Source organism: Neltuma alba, unplaced genomic scaffold (genome assembly GCF_004799145.2).
Source record: "Neltuma alba isolate B1F8T4 unplaced genomic scaffold, ASM479914v2 tig00006419_pilon, whole genome shotgun sequence".
NCBI classification, from domain to species: domain Eukaryota; kingdom Viridiplantae; phylum Streptophyta; class Magnoliopsida; order Fabales; family Fabaceae; genus Neltuma; species Neltuma alba.
Window position 1 is genome coordinate 379,502 of NW_021634459.1, and position 18,856 is coordinate 398,357.

At 30.6% G+C, this 18,856-nt stretch overlaps 1 protein-coding gene across 1 annotated transcript; it reads left to right on the forward strand.

Annotated features, from left to right (window-relative positions):
• Positions 1-13,889: 13,889 nt before the first annotated feature.
• LOC114750331 (uncharacterized) lies at positions 13,890-18,386 on the forward strand. The gene is made up of 7 exons (XM_028938895.1): positions 13,890-14,058; positions 14,427-14,494; positions 14,637-15,155; positions 15,227-16,247; positions 16,418-16,494; positions 16,778-16,958; positions 17,344-18,386. Exons 1-7 carry the CDS (start codon positions 13,890-13,892, stop codon positions 17,970-17,972), a joined length of 2,664 nt encoding a protein of 887 aa, XP_028794728.1. The 3' UTR covers positions 17,973-18,386.
• Positions 18,387-18,856: the final 470 nt, after the last annotated feature.

Genomic DNA, 18,856 nt, shown 5'->3' on the forward strand with positions numbered 1-18,856 from the left:
AAAACTAAAAAATATTTTAAAATATTCATATTTATTATTTTCTCCAAATTAATTTTTTAAGTTATAATATTTCAGAAATATCGTGTAATATATATTATAATTAAATAATTTTTCAAATTTTTTAATCTCTCCAAATTGGTTAATTATATGTTATATTAAAAATTAGGGATAATTAATCCATAGCTCCTTATAGTTTTAATTAATTTTGAATCAAGTCCTTATAGTTTTTTTTTTATCAGATCCTTATACTTTCACCTGTTTTTAATTAGGTCCTTCTATTTATTTTTCTTTTTATCAAGTCCTTATAAGTTCACCTTATTTTTAATTAAGTCCCTGAATTTTTTATTTTTTATTTTATAAATTCTAATAGTACTATTATATAAACATAAAATAGTATATATTATTTAATATTAGTTTATAAACAATAATATTATAAAGATATTGAATTATTATAATGATTTTAATTTTTTCAGCAAAAAAATTAATTGTTCTAAAAAAATTTCCTGAATTAATTAATTCTATTACTTTTTTTATTACATAGTTATTAATTTAATTTAATTATTAATATTTTATATTTCAGTATTAATCTATTTAATTAAGCTTATATTTAATTAATAAATAAAAATTAAAACTGCATGGACCTGATTAAAAATTTAGTGAAATTATAAGGACTTAATTAAAAGAAAAATAAATACAAGGATCTAATTAAAAAAAGGTAAAAGTATAAGGACCTGATAAAAAGAAAAAAACTATAGGGACCTGATTCAAAATTTGTTGAAACTATAAGGACTTGCGGATTAATTAACCCTAAAAACTAAAAATTAAAAGTGGTATTTATATTCACAAAGGACTGAGTTAAAGTTGTGAGCGATTTTAAATATAAATAAACAAAAAATTTAGAGATTATTAATGACATTTCCTATTATAAAAGTTGGACTGGGTAATTCTTAAAAGCAGATCTTGCCTCTTTTAATAAGATTTTTTTCATATCATTAGTATGCATGTCTGGCCCACTTTAATCCTTTCGTGGGCCTCCTTTGTGTGTCCCCCCCCCCACTTTTTGTTCATTCATTCCGTTGAATACTTTTTGTCCATTCACTTTTTTTAATTTATTCTTTTCGCTTCACTCGAAAGATATAATATTATTCGGGTTTTTTACCGATATACGATAAATAATAAAATTATATTCTAAAATACTATACTTTTAAAACTATTTACTAATATGTTACACTTAAAATCGTTCTTGACAATAACGATTTTAAAATTACATACAAGTCGTTCTTGGCGTGAACAATTTCTGCAAGAACGATTTTAAAATTACGCACAAGTCGTCCTTGGGGTGAACGATTTTAGAAATTGTTCACGCCAAGAACGATTTTACTTTTTCCTGTTCACTCTCACATACGAATCTCTGCCAATTTTACATGCAAAAATAAGAATCCTTGATAATGCTCCAGGCTACAACGTTTATATTGGATTAAAATTTGAAAATCCCAATTTTTTTAATTTTTTAAATAGAGCTTGATGCAATTTTTTGTCATTTCCTTTTTTTTTATTTTTCTCATACCAAATAATATGTAACAAAAAAATGCTTTTATTGTAAATTTTTAATTGTAGCAATTAAGCTGCAGGACTAAATTATTATTATTATTATTTTGGTCACAGGCATAAAAGGTCCATGCTTAATACTTGATTTCTCGTTAAACCGAACAAATGCCACACGATAGGCTTTTTTACCAAAATACTACAAAAAGTAAAATTATATACTAATATGCTGTACTTTTAAAAGTATTTACTAATATGCTACATTTAAAATCGTTCTTCAGGTGAATAATTTTTAAAGTCATTTATCTGCTGAACAATTTCTTCATAATCTATCCTTGATGTGCATGAAAGCTTGTGTGGCATTTATCTGCACTTAAAATCGTTCTTGGTAAGAACGACTTTCAAATTACACACAAGTCGTTCTTGGCGTGAACAATTTTAGAAATCGTTCTTGGCGTAAACATTTGTTAAATGAAGAAGTCGTTCAGCAGATAAATGACTTTAAAAATTATTTCCCTGAAGAACAATTTTAAGTGTAGCATATTAGTAAATACTTTTAAAAGTGCAACCTATTAGTATATAATTTTACTCTTTGTAGTATTTTGGTAAAAAAGCCAGTTGTGTGACATTTGTTCGATTGACGAGACATCAAGTATTAGGCATGAAACTTTTATGCCCGTGACCAAAATAATAATAATAATAATAATTTAGTCCTACAACTTAATTGCTACAATTAAAAATTTACAATCAAAGCATAATTTTTTTTGTTACATATTGTTTGGTGTAAGAAAAATAAAAAGAAGAGGAAATGACAGAAAATTTCATCAAGCTCTATTTAAAAAATTAAAAAAATTAGGATTTTCAATTTTAATCCAATATAGACGTTGTAGCCTCATGGGAGCATTGTCAAGGATTCTTATTTTTGCATGTAAAATTAACAGAGATTTATATGTGAAAGAATGAACAGGAAAAAGTAAAATCGTTCTTGGTGTGAACGATTTCTGAAATCGTTCACGCCAAGAACGATTTGTGTGTAATTTTAAAACCGCTTTTGCCAAAAACGATTTTAAGTGCAGTATATTGATAAATAGTTTCAAAAGTACAGCATTTTGATATATTGTTTTACTGTTTATCGTATATTGGTAAAAAAGCCGGAAGACAATCAATGCCATCCTGTAAATTGCTTGTTTTGTCAGGTCATGGTTGGAAGGGAAGAAGGACAAAAACAATGTGCGTGTATTAGTGTATTAATTGGGTATTTGGGTTTATTTGCTGTGGTTAGTGGCCAACAATTTTTCCATTTTTAAATTAAAAAAGTAGAGTTTTATTGAGGCGAAGGGTCAATGATTATGGATTAACAATGCAATAATAGATTTCGCCAGGGAGCGCCACTATTCAAGAGTAGTTTTCCTGCCACTTGCCGTATATGCGGCTGTATTTTAAATATTGCCTTAAGTAATTATATAAGAATTAGTTGGGCGTTAAGTTTGAAAATATAATATTTCAATCCATTTTATCCTCCATACTCATCTTTATTTATTACCCCTAGTTCAAAACATAATACTCATCAGATACTTAATGTAGAACCTAATTAGCGAATTTAAATAAATTAAGAACGTTAGTTAAATTAGATAATATGACATGTTCTCTCTAAAATACTCTAAGCATTTTTATTAATTCCCTTTTTTCCTCTCCTACTTGATTATTATTGAGAAATACCAATAATATTAATTTAGAAAAAAATTGATAAACATATGAAATAGATCTTGTATATATGACCAATATCATCTCTCCAAATGAGCCCACATTAAGTACCAGAACAGTATCTACTTAACTATTTTTGAATAATATAATGTAATAATTATTATGAGTATGATATTAGACATGCTAAATTAAATTATTTTTTATATTTATTTTAATGAAAAAACCATAATTCCCCTTAAAATTTGAGTCTCTTTATTTGATTTTTTTCATTTTTTATTATATTATATTATATTTATCCTGATACTAATTATAAGATCTCATTTGTAGATTATAAATGAAATCTTATAATTAATATCGGAGATACCACATAAAAGAGTGAGGAATAGGAAGACAACCAATGCCCCCTTGTAACTTGCTTTTTTGTTAGGTCAGGCCACGCTTGGAAGAAGGATATACAACAACATAAAATAAAGAGCGAAATGACTAATTTGACAGTTCAGTCACCCAATGTTTTTTCCCCCTTTTTTTCAAACCCTCACTACATTTTGGTTGGAAAAAAAATTGCACTACAAATGAACAATATCTATATTATTCTTTCAACCGCCTTAGTCAATTTCAAATAATAGAAAATATAAAGCTCATCTTAGAAAAATATATTTTATTTGGCATGACATAATCTTTTGAAAATATTTATGTATTTATTTTTATAAACCATGCCGGTGTGAAATTTTCCAGGTGCAATGATCAATTTTGACAGCCTGAGGAAAGCATTGTTGATGATAACACTATCATTATCTAATGTGATGATGGAGATTGGAGAAAGTAAAGACCGCCTAATTTGGGTAGATTGGGTCTGTGGAGTCAATAAACAAGGGCCCAAATATACTATGGGCTTAGCAAAGCCCACAGTTGACCACAACATCGTCACGAATATTTCTTTTTTTAAAAAAAATTCTTCGTCTCTACATTTTTTTCCCTTTCTTGTCCGTGGAAAAAAGATTATGTCCATCATTGAAGAAGTTGATTTGACAGATAAGCTCATAAGACTTTGTAAACTACAGATTTTTCAATTCAATTTTTATGACAAAATCTTGTTCATATAAACTCAACACAGCTTGCGTTCATATGGAATAATTGATCAATTTCTTGGCTCTTAAGGGAAAAAAAAAAATTGTGCCTTTCAGAAACTAAGGTACGACGAAATACGTGCTTATAAAGGAAATAATGAAAGCCCAGAAAAAAAATTTTGTACTTTTCATGCTTAAATTTTTTTAACTATTGAATTTAAAAAAGACAAATAGGTCTTTTTGATAATAATTTTAATAGATTAAAATACATTACAGTTATCCATTTATCATTTTAAAATTTGCATTTTTGTCATTTTTCTATAAACTTCATTTTTTAAGAAAAATATGTGTTTAAAACCTTCTTTAAAAATTAAGTACATATTTGATCTTGGAGATATTTGAATAGAAATAAAACTATAATTTTAAAATGATTTTACAGCACATGAAGTAAACATAAAGAGTAGTTTATCTTGATTGGTGAAAAAATATTTTTTAAAAATATTTTTATAAAATTCCAAACACTCCCTTAATTTATTTTAATTGATTTTGTACTTTAAGAGGTACTATTAGAATCATTGGCAATAGTTGGTTTGGTTCCGCAAATCAAAAGACTAAAGACAGGAAATACCGAAATATTTTTTTTTTTTTTAAAGGCTGACGACGAAGGCGCTTCGGTGAAGCATCAAGAACAAGAAAAGAAGACAAAACAAGAGCGTCGGCCGAATATTAAATTATTTTTAAAGAAAAGAGAGAGAAAATAATCCACCTAAAGCCTGATCACCAGTATCATGTACAGTATCCTTTAATCCTGATAACCTAATCATTGTTCTTTAGAAACTATAAAATAATTTAAAGTGAATTCTAAATTTTCTTCAGATTTTATTGCCATTGATCTGAATCTGATCCAGCCTCTTTTTATTGGCAAGACAAAATATGTTATATATACAAAACTCATGTGAATAAATAATAATAATTTATATGTTTTACTTCACTTAATTTTATATTACAATATCAAAATATATTTTATTTAGAGTGTGTTTGAGATACACCAAAATTAAAGTGATTTCACTCAAATTTAAATAGAACTCTTCTCATATACTTATTTCATATACTGTAAAATTATTTTTAAAATTATAATTTGCTTTCCACCCACATAAACCCTTAATATTCTAATTGAAAAGGCAATAATATCTTGATAATAAGATTTATTTTTAATAAAAGCATTTAAGTTTTTCAAACTTGTAGTTTCAATAAATAAACCAATAATCTGCGTAATTAATTTCAATGAATCCAAAAGAGAAAATATAATTTGACCATAAAATATACTTAAAACATTAAAAAAATTAAAATTTTAATTTGGTTCGGAGTGATTATTTTTGCAAAGGAGAGTAACGGGGAAATTTGTTTAATAAAAGAAAGACTAATCACGAAAGAGTGGGCTTTTTGTGTATTAATTTTGGAAAGGCAGGGGCAGTGTCTTTATCAAAGTGCTTGGAAGGTGGGATTGGAATGGCATAGGATGCAAAGTCCAATCGGATAAAGTAACATTGAATAAAAAAAGATTCTCTCACTTTTTTCACAAAAAAAAAATAAATTATAATGAACGATTAGTTGCTGGAACGGTATGCTTCATTTATTTATTTTTACTTATTCTCGGTTTCTTGCTTTTTCCGTTTGATGATGAGATGTATTTGTTCTTTATATACCCTGCTTTGGTATCGTTAGAAAATAAATTTTAATATAAAATAAGATGTATTCAATACTATCTCTTATCCTAAGTATAAAAATTAGTTAAAGATTTAATTTATTCATAAAAATATTATCCTAATTCACTTTGCCTTTTATATTTATATTCCCGTAAGAGATTTTTAATTCTAATACATATTATCAGTAATGATATTTTATAAAATATAATACTCATTTATTATAAATAACCAATATAATTATTTTTTTAATATTTACAAGTTAATTATCCAACTTCTAAAGGCACTATTTTTTAATAATCATTTCCCAGGCAGTTTATTATATGATGGGAGTATCTGTTATGAGGCTCAAATTGAAACGCATTGCAAGTAAAGTGTCGTAGTCTGCAGTTTTGAGCGACGAATCATTGTCATATGTTCCCTGTCGAGAAGTCTTAAAAGTAAAATACACTCGTCTAACTTTTTTAATATAAAATATAATTAATAATAATATTAATTAAATTAACTAATATGATATATTTTTTCCTAAAATATTTTAATTATGTTTTTTAATTCATTTTCTCTCTCTTCTATTTAATTATTGTTCAGAGAATATCAATAAGATTAATTTAAAAAAATAACGTCTTATATATATATTATTAACACTAATTCTCACATCAAATCAGGAACATCCAGGATAGAGGGAGTAGTTTATAAATTTGATAAGTTCTTCCTTTAATACGGTGCAATATCCTAGTACTAAATTAATGTAATTATTACAAAGCGCAATTGAAAAAATGTCATGATTTGTGTGGATAAAGTCTGAAAAAGGGATGGAGACGGGGCAAGGAGGGCACAGATGGACTTTGTCAAAGAAGAACAAAAGACCTCATTGAATTTGTGATATATTATGAGGCCATGGCCTTTAGGCATTGGTTAGGCCATCATATCACCGTTTTATCGGATGTCCCCGGAGGGACATATCATCGTTTTATCTTTGCCCCATCTTGCCCACCCGACCTATTGAATATTGATGTGACATTATCTCGCGTCACAATTTGAACCCTTCTTTGATTTAAGATTTTTTTTTTTTTACCAGCGATTTAAGATATTAATTTATATCTTCAAAAAGCTATTAAATTTAATGGAAAAGGCTGACCACGAGTCCCGTTTCAATTTCCAACTTGTTACTTTTTTTTTAAAGTTAATTATTTATATTAAATATATATTATTTTTTTAAAAATATCTTATCAAAAATTGAAAAAAAAAACTGTCAAAATAGAAAAACTGTAAATGAAGACTTGTGATAACATTAGTATGTGTTTTGATGATAATAGTATAAGTTTTGACTACAATTTTTATAAACCGATTCCTGTGTGTAATTTTTCTATTTCTGCAGTTTTTTTTACCACTTTTCCAATATCTTATTTAATTATTGTCTCCTTGATTAAAATCCCCTTTTGTACACACAATTAATAAGACTAATTTAAAAAATTTGTAAATTTAGAAGATAAAAATTAATTAAGATATTACATTTAAGATCAAAATAAAAACTCTAACTAATTCTAAATTTTTGAGATTAGGCTCGAATATGGTTGCACCACCAAATAATTACATATTTTCACTCCACTTTTTATTTAAGAAGAATCATAACGAGGCTTCAAAAAAAAATATTATCAATGAGTCCTGATAATAAATAAATAGTTGTCATTTATTATATTGAAACTTGTTATTACATGCTGTTCTATTGTTATTATGACATTTTTAGTAATCACATTTCTTGTTTGGAACTTCATATTAATTTTCCTTTTTATATACATGTGTTTTGTTGACATTTATTATATATTCGTTATCTTATAAATCACACATGTTACTGGTGATGGATCATATCCAAGTTTAACTCAAAGCAAATATGTTTTTTTTTTCATAAATATATCGGAGAAACTAAAACTAAAATCAATTAAGACTGAAAGGTCAAACTCTGCATATTTATGATTGATAGGAGTGGTCCCAAATGAAAGACATTGTTGCTGAAAACAAGAAGCAGCATAAAATATGTAACTGCCACGCCTACAACAAAACAAAATATGTATCACTCTATAATTTATTCCTTCTTGGCACTCTTATTATTATTATTTACTTCTAGGTTCTGACAAATATATATAATATGTATTCCCTACCACACGCACACAAGTACAATTACAAGCCAACAAAATAATACTACCCACTCCATATATTTTAATCCATATATACTCTCATCAAAGCAATCTCCATCGCTAGTTAAAAAAAAAAGAAGAGAGAAATTAGTTCTTGCCAACCGAAAAGAAAACGCCTCTGATTCAGAATATAAGAACTTATTAAAAAAGTGGTTTGAATTAAAGCATCTTAGTCCATTTTATATTTATTATTTTTTCAACCTGATTTATTGAGCATATAAATTGATATATAATATAATATTACAAATATATTTTAGGAAACTTAGGTGATACTTGTTAAAATTAAATAATTTGTTTAATTTTTTTAATCTGTTCAAATTTATTAAATAGTGCTTATAATGAGTATAAAAGGAATTATGGCTCATTTGAAATGACTTATAAATAATTTTTCAATTATGATTTTACAGAACATGAAATAAATATATGAGAAAAATTTTAATTGTAATGGCAAATGGGTACCAATTCCCTTCAAAAAGGAATATCATATACATATAATAAGACTTTATCCAAATCTTTCTACTGACAAGTGAATTCTTTCGGTTAAGAAATATGTAAGTTAGCTAACAATTCGAGGTTCTCTGATTTATTCAGCATGAAAAATAAATAGAACGCAGGGAAAAAAGGACAACTTTTGTCCTGCAGTGGACCACGTCCTAGGATTGGACAACAAATCGGCATCGACGCGGGGCCCATATGGGTGGGCCCACATGCTTTGACGCCGGGGGGGCCCAATTCACTGTTCTTTAAGGTCCAAATGGTCCTCACACACACACACACACGCACAGGCACACATTTTTCTTCTTTATTTTTATTTATATATTAGCATTGGAAAACGTTCTAGAAGTGTGTGCCCCACACCTTTCGTATTTGTCGGTAGAAAATGATGAATATAATCGCTCCAAAATTGAAAATCAGTATTCATTAACCTTTAAGAGGGTATTATAGTCTAGCTTGTTATAATTATATATTTGTATTTACTTATACCATTCTATTTCATGCACCTTCCAGTTCCACCCACCTGCCTTTGAGTAAAATTATCCAACTAATATTTACTCAGCGTTAACTTTTATGGGTAGTTATTATGACATGTTTATTACAAGAAAAATAGAGAGAAATATAGAATTTTTTTTAATGATTTTAATTTAAAAAATAAAAAAAATGATGTTAAGAGTTTTCATTAATTTTCCTTACCGTTCTTCTTACATCCTCTTCTATTAAAGTTTTATAATCCCATTTATTTATTTTTTAAGTTAAACTCATTAAAATGTTTTCTTTCACTTCCCATATCCACCAACTAAACAGAAAATTGGTGTCCCAGTGCATTGGATGGGCTGCAAAATTTAGATTTTTGTATGCATAGTTTGTTTTTATAATTGCTAACTTGACTTTCACAACTACAATAAATTATTTTTCCGCCAACTAATAATTATAATAATTTTTTTAGTTCCTTAAGTTTGTTGTATACGTATGCCATTTTTATGAAGAGATTGCTTGAACTTGACATTAAAGTTCGTGATATATTCTTGTTCTCTTGTTGAGTTTTCGTTTTGTATTTGTATTTTTCAAAGCGTGTTTTGATTTGTTGCTGTGCATATATTTGACTATCAAATCCTTTGTCAAGAAAAAATAAGTTAACTTATATCTCGTTTGTATTAAGGCCTCCAAATACGTAGCATTAAAAATGAGAGATGATAATTGTGATAGGAATAAAGACAGCTTACTAAAAAAATATTTAGTATGCGAGATTAGTTATTACATGAAATTAAACAAACCTACACAAATAGAAATTGGGAAATACCAAAATACCACCTCTCCATGCTATTTCTTATTTTCATCTATATGAGTTTCCTAATTTAAAGTAACAACAATCACTTATATTTAATATTCTTTTGCTGAATTTTCTCAATCCCAATTATAATTCTTACATTTCATTTATGATATTTCATACTAAAGAGGATCTAAGGTATTCCCAAATTCTTTTTTAGATGTAGAGATCAAAATAGCAAGAGAAATAAATATAAAAAGATATTGATGAAAAACAGCAGAAGATTACAGTCCCTTCTTGGGCCCTTCTATGAACAATTTAAAATTGGCTTTTTAATATATCACTCAAATAAATTTGTATTAAGTTGAATATTTTTTTTAAATGATTAATCTGAACATAAATCGTATCATAATAATTAGCTTTTACCTCAACATCAGTCATCAATTCTCATGTTCATCGAGGGATTTTTTCCCCAAAGAATTTGAGGAGGGAAACACAAAGGAAAAGTGGAAAACCCTTTATATTTTATCCTTTCAAAAGAAAAAGGACCAGGCATAATGAATATGGTCCATACAAGAAAATCACAGCATCAAACTTTTTTTTTTCTTTTTTCTTTTCACCTTTTCTTTGATCTTTAAAATTAAAAAAGAGATAATGAAATTGCTTCAAAATATGAAGGCGGCAATAATGAAAATTCAAAATCCCACTCATTACATTACCACCCACATCATAATAATACTGCCCACCTCACAAAGTTAATTGGGTCTAAACTTTAATTATGGTATATTGATTTACACTAAACTCCACTTACCTCTTTTCCCTTATTTTTTTTTTCAATTATGCCAACATGGTTTGAATATTAAGCAATATTCATATTTTATTTCATTTTTATTGTTGAGTATCCCAGATGATCTCCCTCCCTTTCTAAGCTGTGTTAACTTTAGTTTTTTATGGTAGAAAAATACATTTTTGGCATATATAATCTCACCTGATGTCTACTTATGTTCATTTTTTAAATTTATTTTTTCCCCAATATTTTGGATTAATAGAATAGAATACAGACATTTCAAACTACTATCTCCGATCCTAATTATAAGATCTTGTTTGTAGTCTACAAACGAGATTTTATAAATAAAATCGGAAGTAGTATATGCTTGTATACATAGCATAGATATGTTGTTAATTGATGATTGATGATATGAAATTGAAGTTCTCATGATTCACACACCTATTAATTTCATGTTTAAGAAAACCCAAAAAATGTGTTTAGACTCTCATTAATCATTAAATTTCTATTAATTCGCCTATCACGAATAGTATTAATATGGTTGACTTACCATTTATCACTAAGGACCATATTTATATGTTTTAGTTCGTTGTTGATTAAAAAAATATATATAATATTTGCATCAATTTACACTAATTATAATACCAGGTCTTATCTCCATTATAAAAGTCGGTAATATAAGTCAAAAATCGTGACAAGGCCACATTAAAATTGCATATACACCCCACGCGTGCGTACAAATATAATACTTTTATTAAAATTATTGACAATTAAGTTATAAAAATAACAAGGTTTCCTTAAGTTTAACATTATACAGTTTATTTGATCGCAAAAAAATTGTACAATTTATTCCGTTACGATATACTTACAAGTCTGTATATTATGATTTTATTAAATAATGTATTTTTCATCAAAATTGGCGTCCTTGTCTCTATCCTCTCTCTTTCGTTCAAGTGAAAAAAACGAATGAGGGTCAAAAGGTATTATCTTGTATAGGCATGACTTTTTTTTTAATTTAAAAAAAGGCATTTCTTCCAAATCATCATCATCAATATAAAATATGAAAAAAAATCACAATATTTTTCCTTATAAAAATCATATTAATTATTCACACATGGTAAGTTATAATATTTATTTTAAATTTGGTATGGATACGCATGATGTATTTTAGCTCATATACTGTACAATGTAATCCAAAAAAATGAATTAATATATCTTAGATTTTAAATTTTATTCCTTCTAGTTGGCAAAAAAAGTTATTCCTTTTAATTTAATACTTTTATTTTATTTATAAAAATAAAATAAATTATAGGAATAAAATAACTTCTCAAGTATATCATCATTACAGCTCTCAGCCATGTATTCACCTCAAATTTCATGTAATATGCATGAAAATATATCTAATTATTCAACCGGAGGGCTATTCACCAATTATTATTAATATATAAATATAAATATATTGACATTCATTTTTGACACGGATATGTAATATGTACAATAATATTGTTCGGATCCCTGACATACCAAAAGATTGTTGAAGTAGTAGACATTCTGGTATTTTAGAATCATAAAATGGTGTAATTTTACATTTTTAATGACTTTTTAAAATTAAAACTATATTTTAAAAAAATTCAGAACCATCAAATTTTCCTGCCTATTCTTTGAAATGGGTTGGGTACAATTCCCCCACTAATAGCAGGGACGATGTTTTGTGGTGGGGGAGACTGGTGACTTCTCCGATGGTGGAGCACGTATGAATGAAATGAAAGGAAATTGCAAAAACGTCAAAAACAGAAAATGGTGACACCTCAAACTTTTTCGTATGCGCATGATGGGCCCACCAATCCATCGTTCCCCAACTGTCACGTATTCTTCTTCTTCTACTGTCTGTCACCCACAACGACATTCTAATGCCTCCCTCTTTCTCACCATCGCCAATTCTCTCTCTATCTTTCTCGTCATGTATACTCCTTTCTTCTTTTTGCTTTGGTTTTATGAGTCTTCAATGGCTACCCGTATCAAAATCTTGCGTAAAGAAATCAGGGGTCGGTGCTAGATGAGCATTTCCATCTCTTTTTGGCTGTCAAAAGATACCCAAAAGCTAAAGTCTTAGTCTTTTTCTTTTAGGGGATAAACTTACTTGTATGGTACTGAATTTGCTGTTCTGGAAGAATGTGTTGTCATGAGGTACTTCTCAAGGCATATTTCAACCCGGGTTTTTAAGTTTCAAGCAGGAGAGAGCTAATGTCAAGGATTAAAATGATGTTTTTTGGCCGTATGTGTTAGAATTTCTGAGGATGATGCAATAGTTGGAGTTTTCCGCTGCTCTATCCCCTGTTTGTTCAGTAGTTGAAGAAGTTGAATGCCCCATTCATCGGTCATCGAGAAGGTTGCACAGAAGAAAATCTGCTTTGGATTGCCGATTGTGGGAATCGTATATGATAGGAGCTTTCGATGTAATTATCGAACCTTGTTTTGGTTGGTTGATCAGAATTCTTGAGTGCTAATCATTTTTATGAACAAATTAAGCTTTGAAGACGATGTTGTGATCTTGCCCGGGCTTATCTTCAGATGGAATAGGGTTGATTGCTGACAGTTTCAATTCCAAAGGAAGCTACAACAAGGTGATTTCTTAGCAGATTCATCAGCATACGTCTTTTACTTCTTTACCATGTTGACTGTTGAGTCAAAGGTTCCCATTTCATATTTCTATTTTTCAACTTTCATATGATTTTTCCGTTCTCATCAAATCTAATGCCTAAAATTGGTAATCAGTTTCTACTTCTAGTTCCAGCTACAACCATTTTGTGTGCAAATCCATATCTTTGTTCCCCGTCAGCCGGGTGATCGAGTTTGAAAATTATCATAATGTTTCTGAGCAATCAATTGATGAATTTAAAAAACATGTTTATGCACCGAACTTACCTTGTCTGCGTCCATACGAGTGTCTTCTTCTTCTTCTTCCTCCCCTTCACGGACAATATGGCAGTTTTCCACAGTCCTATAGTTTTAGGGCGTTAGACAGATCAGTCATGTGTATTTACTTCATGATTTTGTCAATCAAACAGGTTTTGCAAGAGCAGGGTCCAAGTGATAAAGAAGAAAGTTGTGTTCGAGACCAAAATGGGAAAGAGGTCTCAAAAACGTCCTAAGAGGAATAAGAGGGATCATTCGGGATGCATGTGGGGCTTGATTAGTATATTTGATTTCCGCCATGGTCGCCCGGCTCAGAAGTTGATTACGGATGCTCGGTACAGCAGCAAGCATGCTGTTGGCGAGAAAAGTGAGAACTGTACTTAATTTATGTGTTTGTGTTCCAAAACGGACAGATATTCTAAATTACCTGAGAATTATTCCGCCAAGAATATATTATATATAGCAAGCAAGACTTGTATATATAAGATGGTGGATAATTTGGGCTGGATAAACGATTTGACAGACCTTGTCTTATATTTCACAAGTTTTCTAGAGTCACATTCGCCTTTAGAAGCAATTTTGTTTCTAGTCTCTGTATTCCAATTTATTTTAAGTGAACTGCTTCGTGGAGAATACTCTTTAAAATTGAAGCATGGTTGGTGAATAATTTTTGGTACATCCTCTTTAAACTCATGAAAAGGAGTTGAAATAATTGTTGAACCTCATTATTTCCTTACTACACAGGTATTGTGCATTCGAAGAATAAGTTTGAGATGTTAAGCAATTTGGATGAAGATTGTGAGAGCGACTTTGTAAGTCTTTACATCCATATTCTTATGCAAACCTGAAACTCACAGAAAATTGAAAATTTTCTAGGAAATTAATAAAATATTAAGTAATTTGGTTACAGGATGTCTATATATTCATTGACATTACGAATCATGAATCTGTCAGGATGGTAGAGAGAGCAAGAGAACAACGGTTACAACTGATGCTGTTAAGCCTTGCGTGAAGAAACTCATAGAAGAAGAGATGTTGATTAACCAGGATATGAAGAAGAATATACGTAGTGTTGAAGCAGAATCAAAAGAATCCAGATTAAGGCTTCCAAGTCCCCTGAAGACAGATTCCAAGAGAAAAAAGAAATCTCGCAAGAAAAGCCATGATATGGATGCAGAGAGTTTGAAGTCTGATGCAGCTTTTGAATCAGAGCTCTCACATAATCAGCATTCAAGGCATCAGTCCAAAAGTAGTCTTGATTTGGACAATATAATGGATGGTTTTTCTCGTTTTAAAGATGCTTGTTCTGTGGTGGGTGACCATGATGGCGAAGTTCTTGCTCAACCGAATGAGAATGTTACGGCCGAAAACAATGCCAAAGACGCAATCTATGATTTTGTTAACCGGATCATATATGATGAAAAAAATCTGCCAGAAGATGAAAAACTCGTTTGCTCACAGGAACTCATGCAAGTACTTCAGGTTATAAGTTCAGATAAGGAATTATTTCTTAGGCTTTTACAAGATCCAAACTCACTTTTAAGGAAACATGTTCAAGAGCTGGGGAATGCTCAGGGGACAGATTTCAAAGAATACAACCCATTACTGGCTTCAACATGTCCAAACAAGAACCTAGCAATCAGAGACAAACCACAGAGATTGTCAACAACAAGCAGCGTAACGTTTTTTGGAAAAAGGTAATGCCTCAAGAAAAAAGCCCAGCAAAAGGAAATGACAACACTGGGTCTTCCAAGAGAATTGTTATCTTCAAACCCAGTCACATGGACCTGCCATATTCAGAAACTGACAACAGTCTTGCCTCATCCTTAGATTCTCATGATATAAACGATCCCAAAGGTCACCATGTTAGAGTTAGTTCACATTTTTCTCTCGCAGAGATAAAAAGGAAATTGAAACATGCTATGGGAAAGGAGAGGCATGGATACCCTAGAGGGATCTCCCAAAAACACTCTATTGAGTGTCAAAATATGGAACAAGGCAGCAAAGTCTTTGGAAAAGACAACAATGGAATGAAATCTCCCAATAAGGACCATTTCTTCATTGAGAAAATAGCAAGACCCACATCTGATGCTAAGAAAGGAGACAAGGCTGGTAAATTGAGAGACACTGAGGTGACCACGGAACTGAAAAATGACAGGTGTCTCAAGCAAAAGGATTCCAACTTGTACACTGAGGCCAAGAAACATCTGCATGAGATTCTGGGTAACGGAGATGAAAACATGGATTTTTCAAGTCGGCAGATCCCAGAAACCCTGGGGAGAATTCTAGCTCTTCCTGAGTACAACCTTTCTCCCATTGGAAGCCCTGGAAGGGAGCATGAACATCGCTTTGTGACTGCACAGACAAGATTTTCTACTACGGAAAACATTCAGGAGGCTAATGAGGATCTTCATGCCGTTGCTCTTGGTCATCCAGATCAAGCAACAAACAATCCAGAGAAGCCGTCGTGCATTATGAATCTAAATCCCCCAGCTATTCTTACTCATGATGATAAAGTGGAAGGAACCTGTTGTCATCCTGTTAGGAATGAGATAGTTCCTGAAGGTATGGTGTTCAAAGTACATATATTTAAGTGATAGATGGATGCTATGAAAAACTTCACTTTGCGCCTATTTTTAAAATGTTATATTATTTGTTCCTTCACAAAGTTAGGGCAGATATTGTTGGATCTACTAGGGAGGTTAATAATTTGGATTTTCCCTGTAAATCTGTAGATTTAATAACAAGAAAGGACCAAAAATGTGACTCTGAGATTTCTCATGGCTCAAGACCTTCTCTATGTTTGAATCAGGTAACGTCTTAACGTTTCTTTGCATAAAACTTATGTATATAAATAAATATATATATATATATATATATTCCTGCTATGCTAGTTACAAGAATTTGTGCTGAATCAAAATTTCATTTGAATCAAGGTTAATTTTATGCTCGTTCCAGAAGTGTAGTAAGGATAAGTGATGATAGGCTTCCTAGCAAGGGGGAAAAAAAATTCATGTCTTTTTCTTTGGCGGAACAATTCCATCACAGCAAGATGCCATTTTGACTGTCTCACTATCTTTTATTCCACTCTATAGGAAATCTCAGAAGAAAATCAACAGCTATTTTCTTCTCCATCATCATCTCCTTCTCACTCTTCAATCACAAGGAAAGTTGCAGGGATGGAAAGTGGTTCAGATGAATCTGAGCGACCGAGCCCTGTGTCCGTTCTTGAGACACCATTTGATATCAGCCCTGGGAATACCATATCTGAACCTGGTATGCGTTCACGCAAGAGCCACAAGGATAATATTAGAACACTTCTTTAAACAAGTTAGCAAAAACACAAAAAGCACTATTTTTCAATCTGTAAAACTGTGGCAATATGTTATTTCTAATTGTCTCATTGACTTCCATCTTAATACGAGATAGAAAATAGCAAGCTGGTTTCCAAGTGAAAACTCTATATCATATTTCATTTCATAATACTTCTAAGTATATTTTAGAAAATTGTTTGGTTGCATGAAGTCTTTTTTCCCCTGCAGGCAAACAAAACTTACAATTGCTTTAAGAAAATGGCCAATCAGCCCGTAAACTTCTCCGTTGCATATCTTCATTGTTATATTAAAATTAACCTAACGTTAGATTCACTATTGATTTTCAGATAAAGTACCAGTGCAGCCCTTACATATTCAGTTTGAAGATCATAACTCTTCACCTTTGGATCAAATTGAAGGAGGAAAACTTTGTACTGAAGAAAGCAAGTTGGTATTTGACTACGTTGAAGCAGTTCTGCACTCCTCTGGCTTAAATATAGATCAACTGAGAATCAAGGACCTTTCCTCAAACCAAATACTGGATCAATCCTTGTTTGATGAGGCAGGGTTTTTCCCTAAACACATTTGTCATGATCAGAAACTCCTATTTGATTGCATCAATGAAGTGCTTGTGGATGTTTGTCGGCATTACTTTGGGATACTCCCTTGGGCGTCATTCCTGAAACCTAGCATGAGGCCAAAACCAGATATGAAGAAGGTTGTTCTTATGGTCTGGCAAAGAGTGTGCTGGCATCTCCTTCCCTTTCCTCGGCCACATACTTTGGATCAGATCGTTCAAAAAGACGTGGCAAGAAGTGAAACATGGATGGACCTTCGGGGTGATGCTGCAACAGTTATTATTGAGATGGGTGATGCTATTTTTGCAGAACTGATGGAAGACACTGTATTCAGTTGTGTAAGTGAAAGCCTAGAAAGTGAATCCTCTCAACTTCAATCTAAATTGCAGGAAGATTAAATCCGCATCAACATGTAGAGGATAATCGATCACCACTTGTTCATCCCAACAGATAAATTCCCTGGTGAAGGTAAAGGAACGTAGGGAAGTTATACATTATGCTTCAAGGGAAAGAATTTGATAAGACTGCTAGAGAATTTTGGAGATTCCTAAGCAGTGTTTCTCTTGGCCATGTCTGACTTCTCTGATTAGTGGTTAGAATAGTGCGAAGGTGGATATTCAAATAAGCAAACAGAATTTTAGTTGGGAATGCTTGAAAAAAATACAGAATAACACTTTTATACTTCTGTCCATTGTGCTTCACTTAATCTAGCGTGAGTCGAATTGCTGGTGAAATTGTAGATTTTGTAGAGTTTCATATGTTGATAACATGATTTTGCATTTCTTAAAATTGGTGGGAATCCTCTTTGCACTCTTTTTGGCCCTATTTTCCCAACGCTTTAACAAGGTCGGAAATAATAAATAGCGAGTCCAATTTAGCTCGGGTTCTTGTTTTTAGACCAAAAGTTGAAGAGAAAAATCACAAAATGCCAATAATACCCAAACAACCTGAATGACTTGAAGACTTGCTTGAAACGAAGATTGGAGTTTTTAAAAGCAACTTTTTAATTGTAATTTGCAAAATACGAGATAAATATATAACAAAAATTCTAATATTCATTTATATAAAACTCTTTATAAACACTTAAAACCCATTTAAAATGGCTTACAAATAATTTTTTTATTGTAATTCACAAAATACAAAATAAGTATGTAATTTACAAGTCACGTGCTTATAATCATGACACATGCTTATACACACTCACATCACTTACGCGGACGAATTTATCCAATGCGGGGCTCAAGGCTGCCACAAGGGATTAACTTGGCTTAGTTTCGAAGAA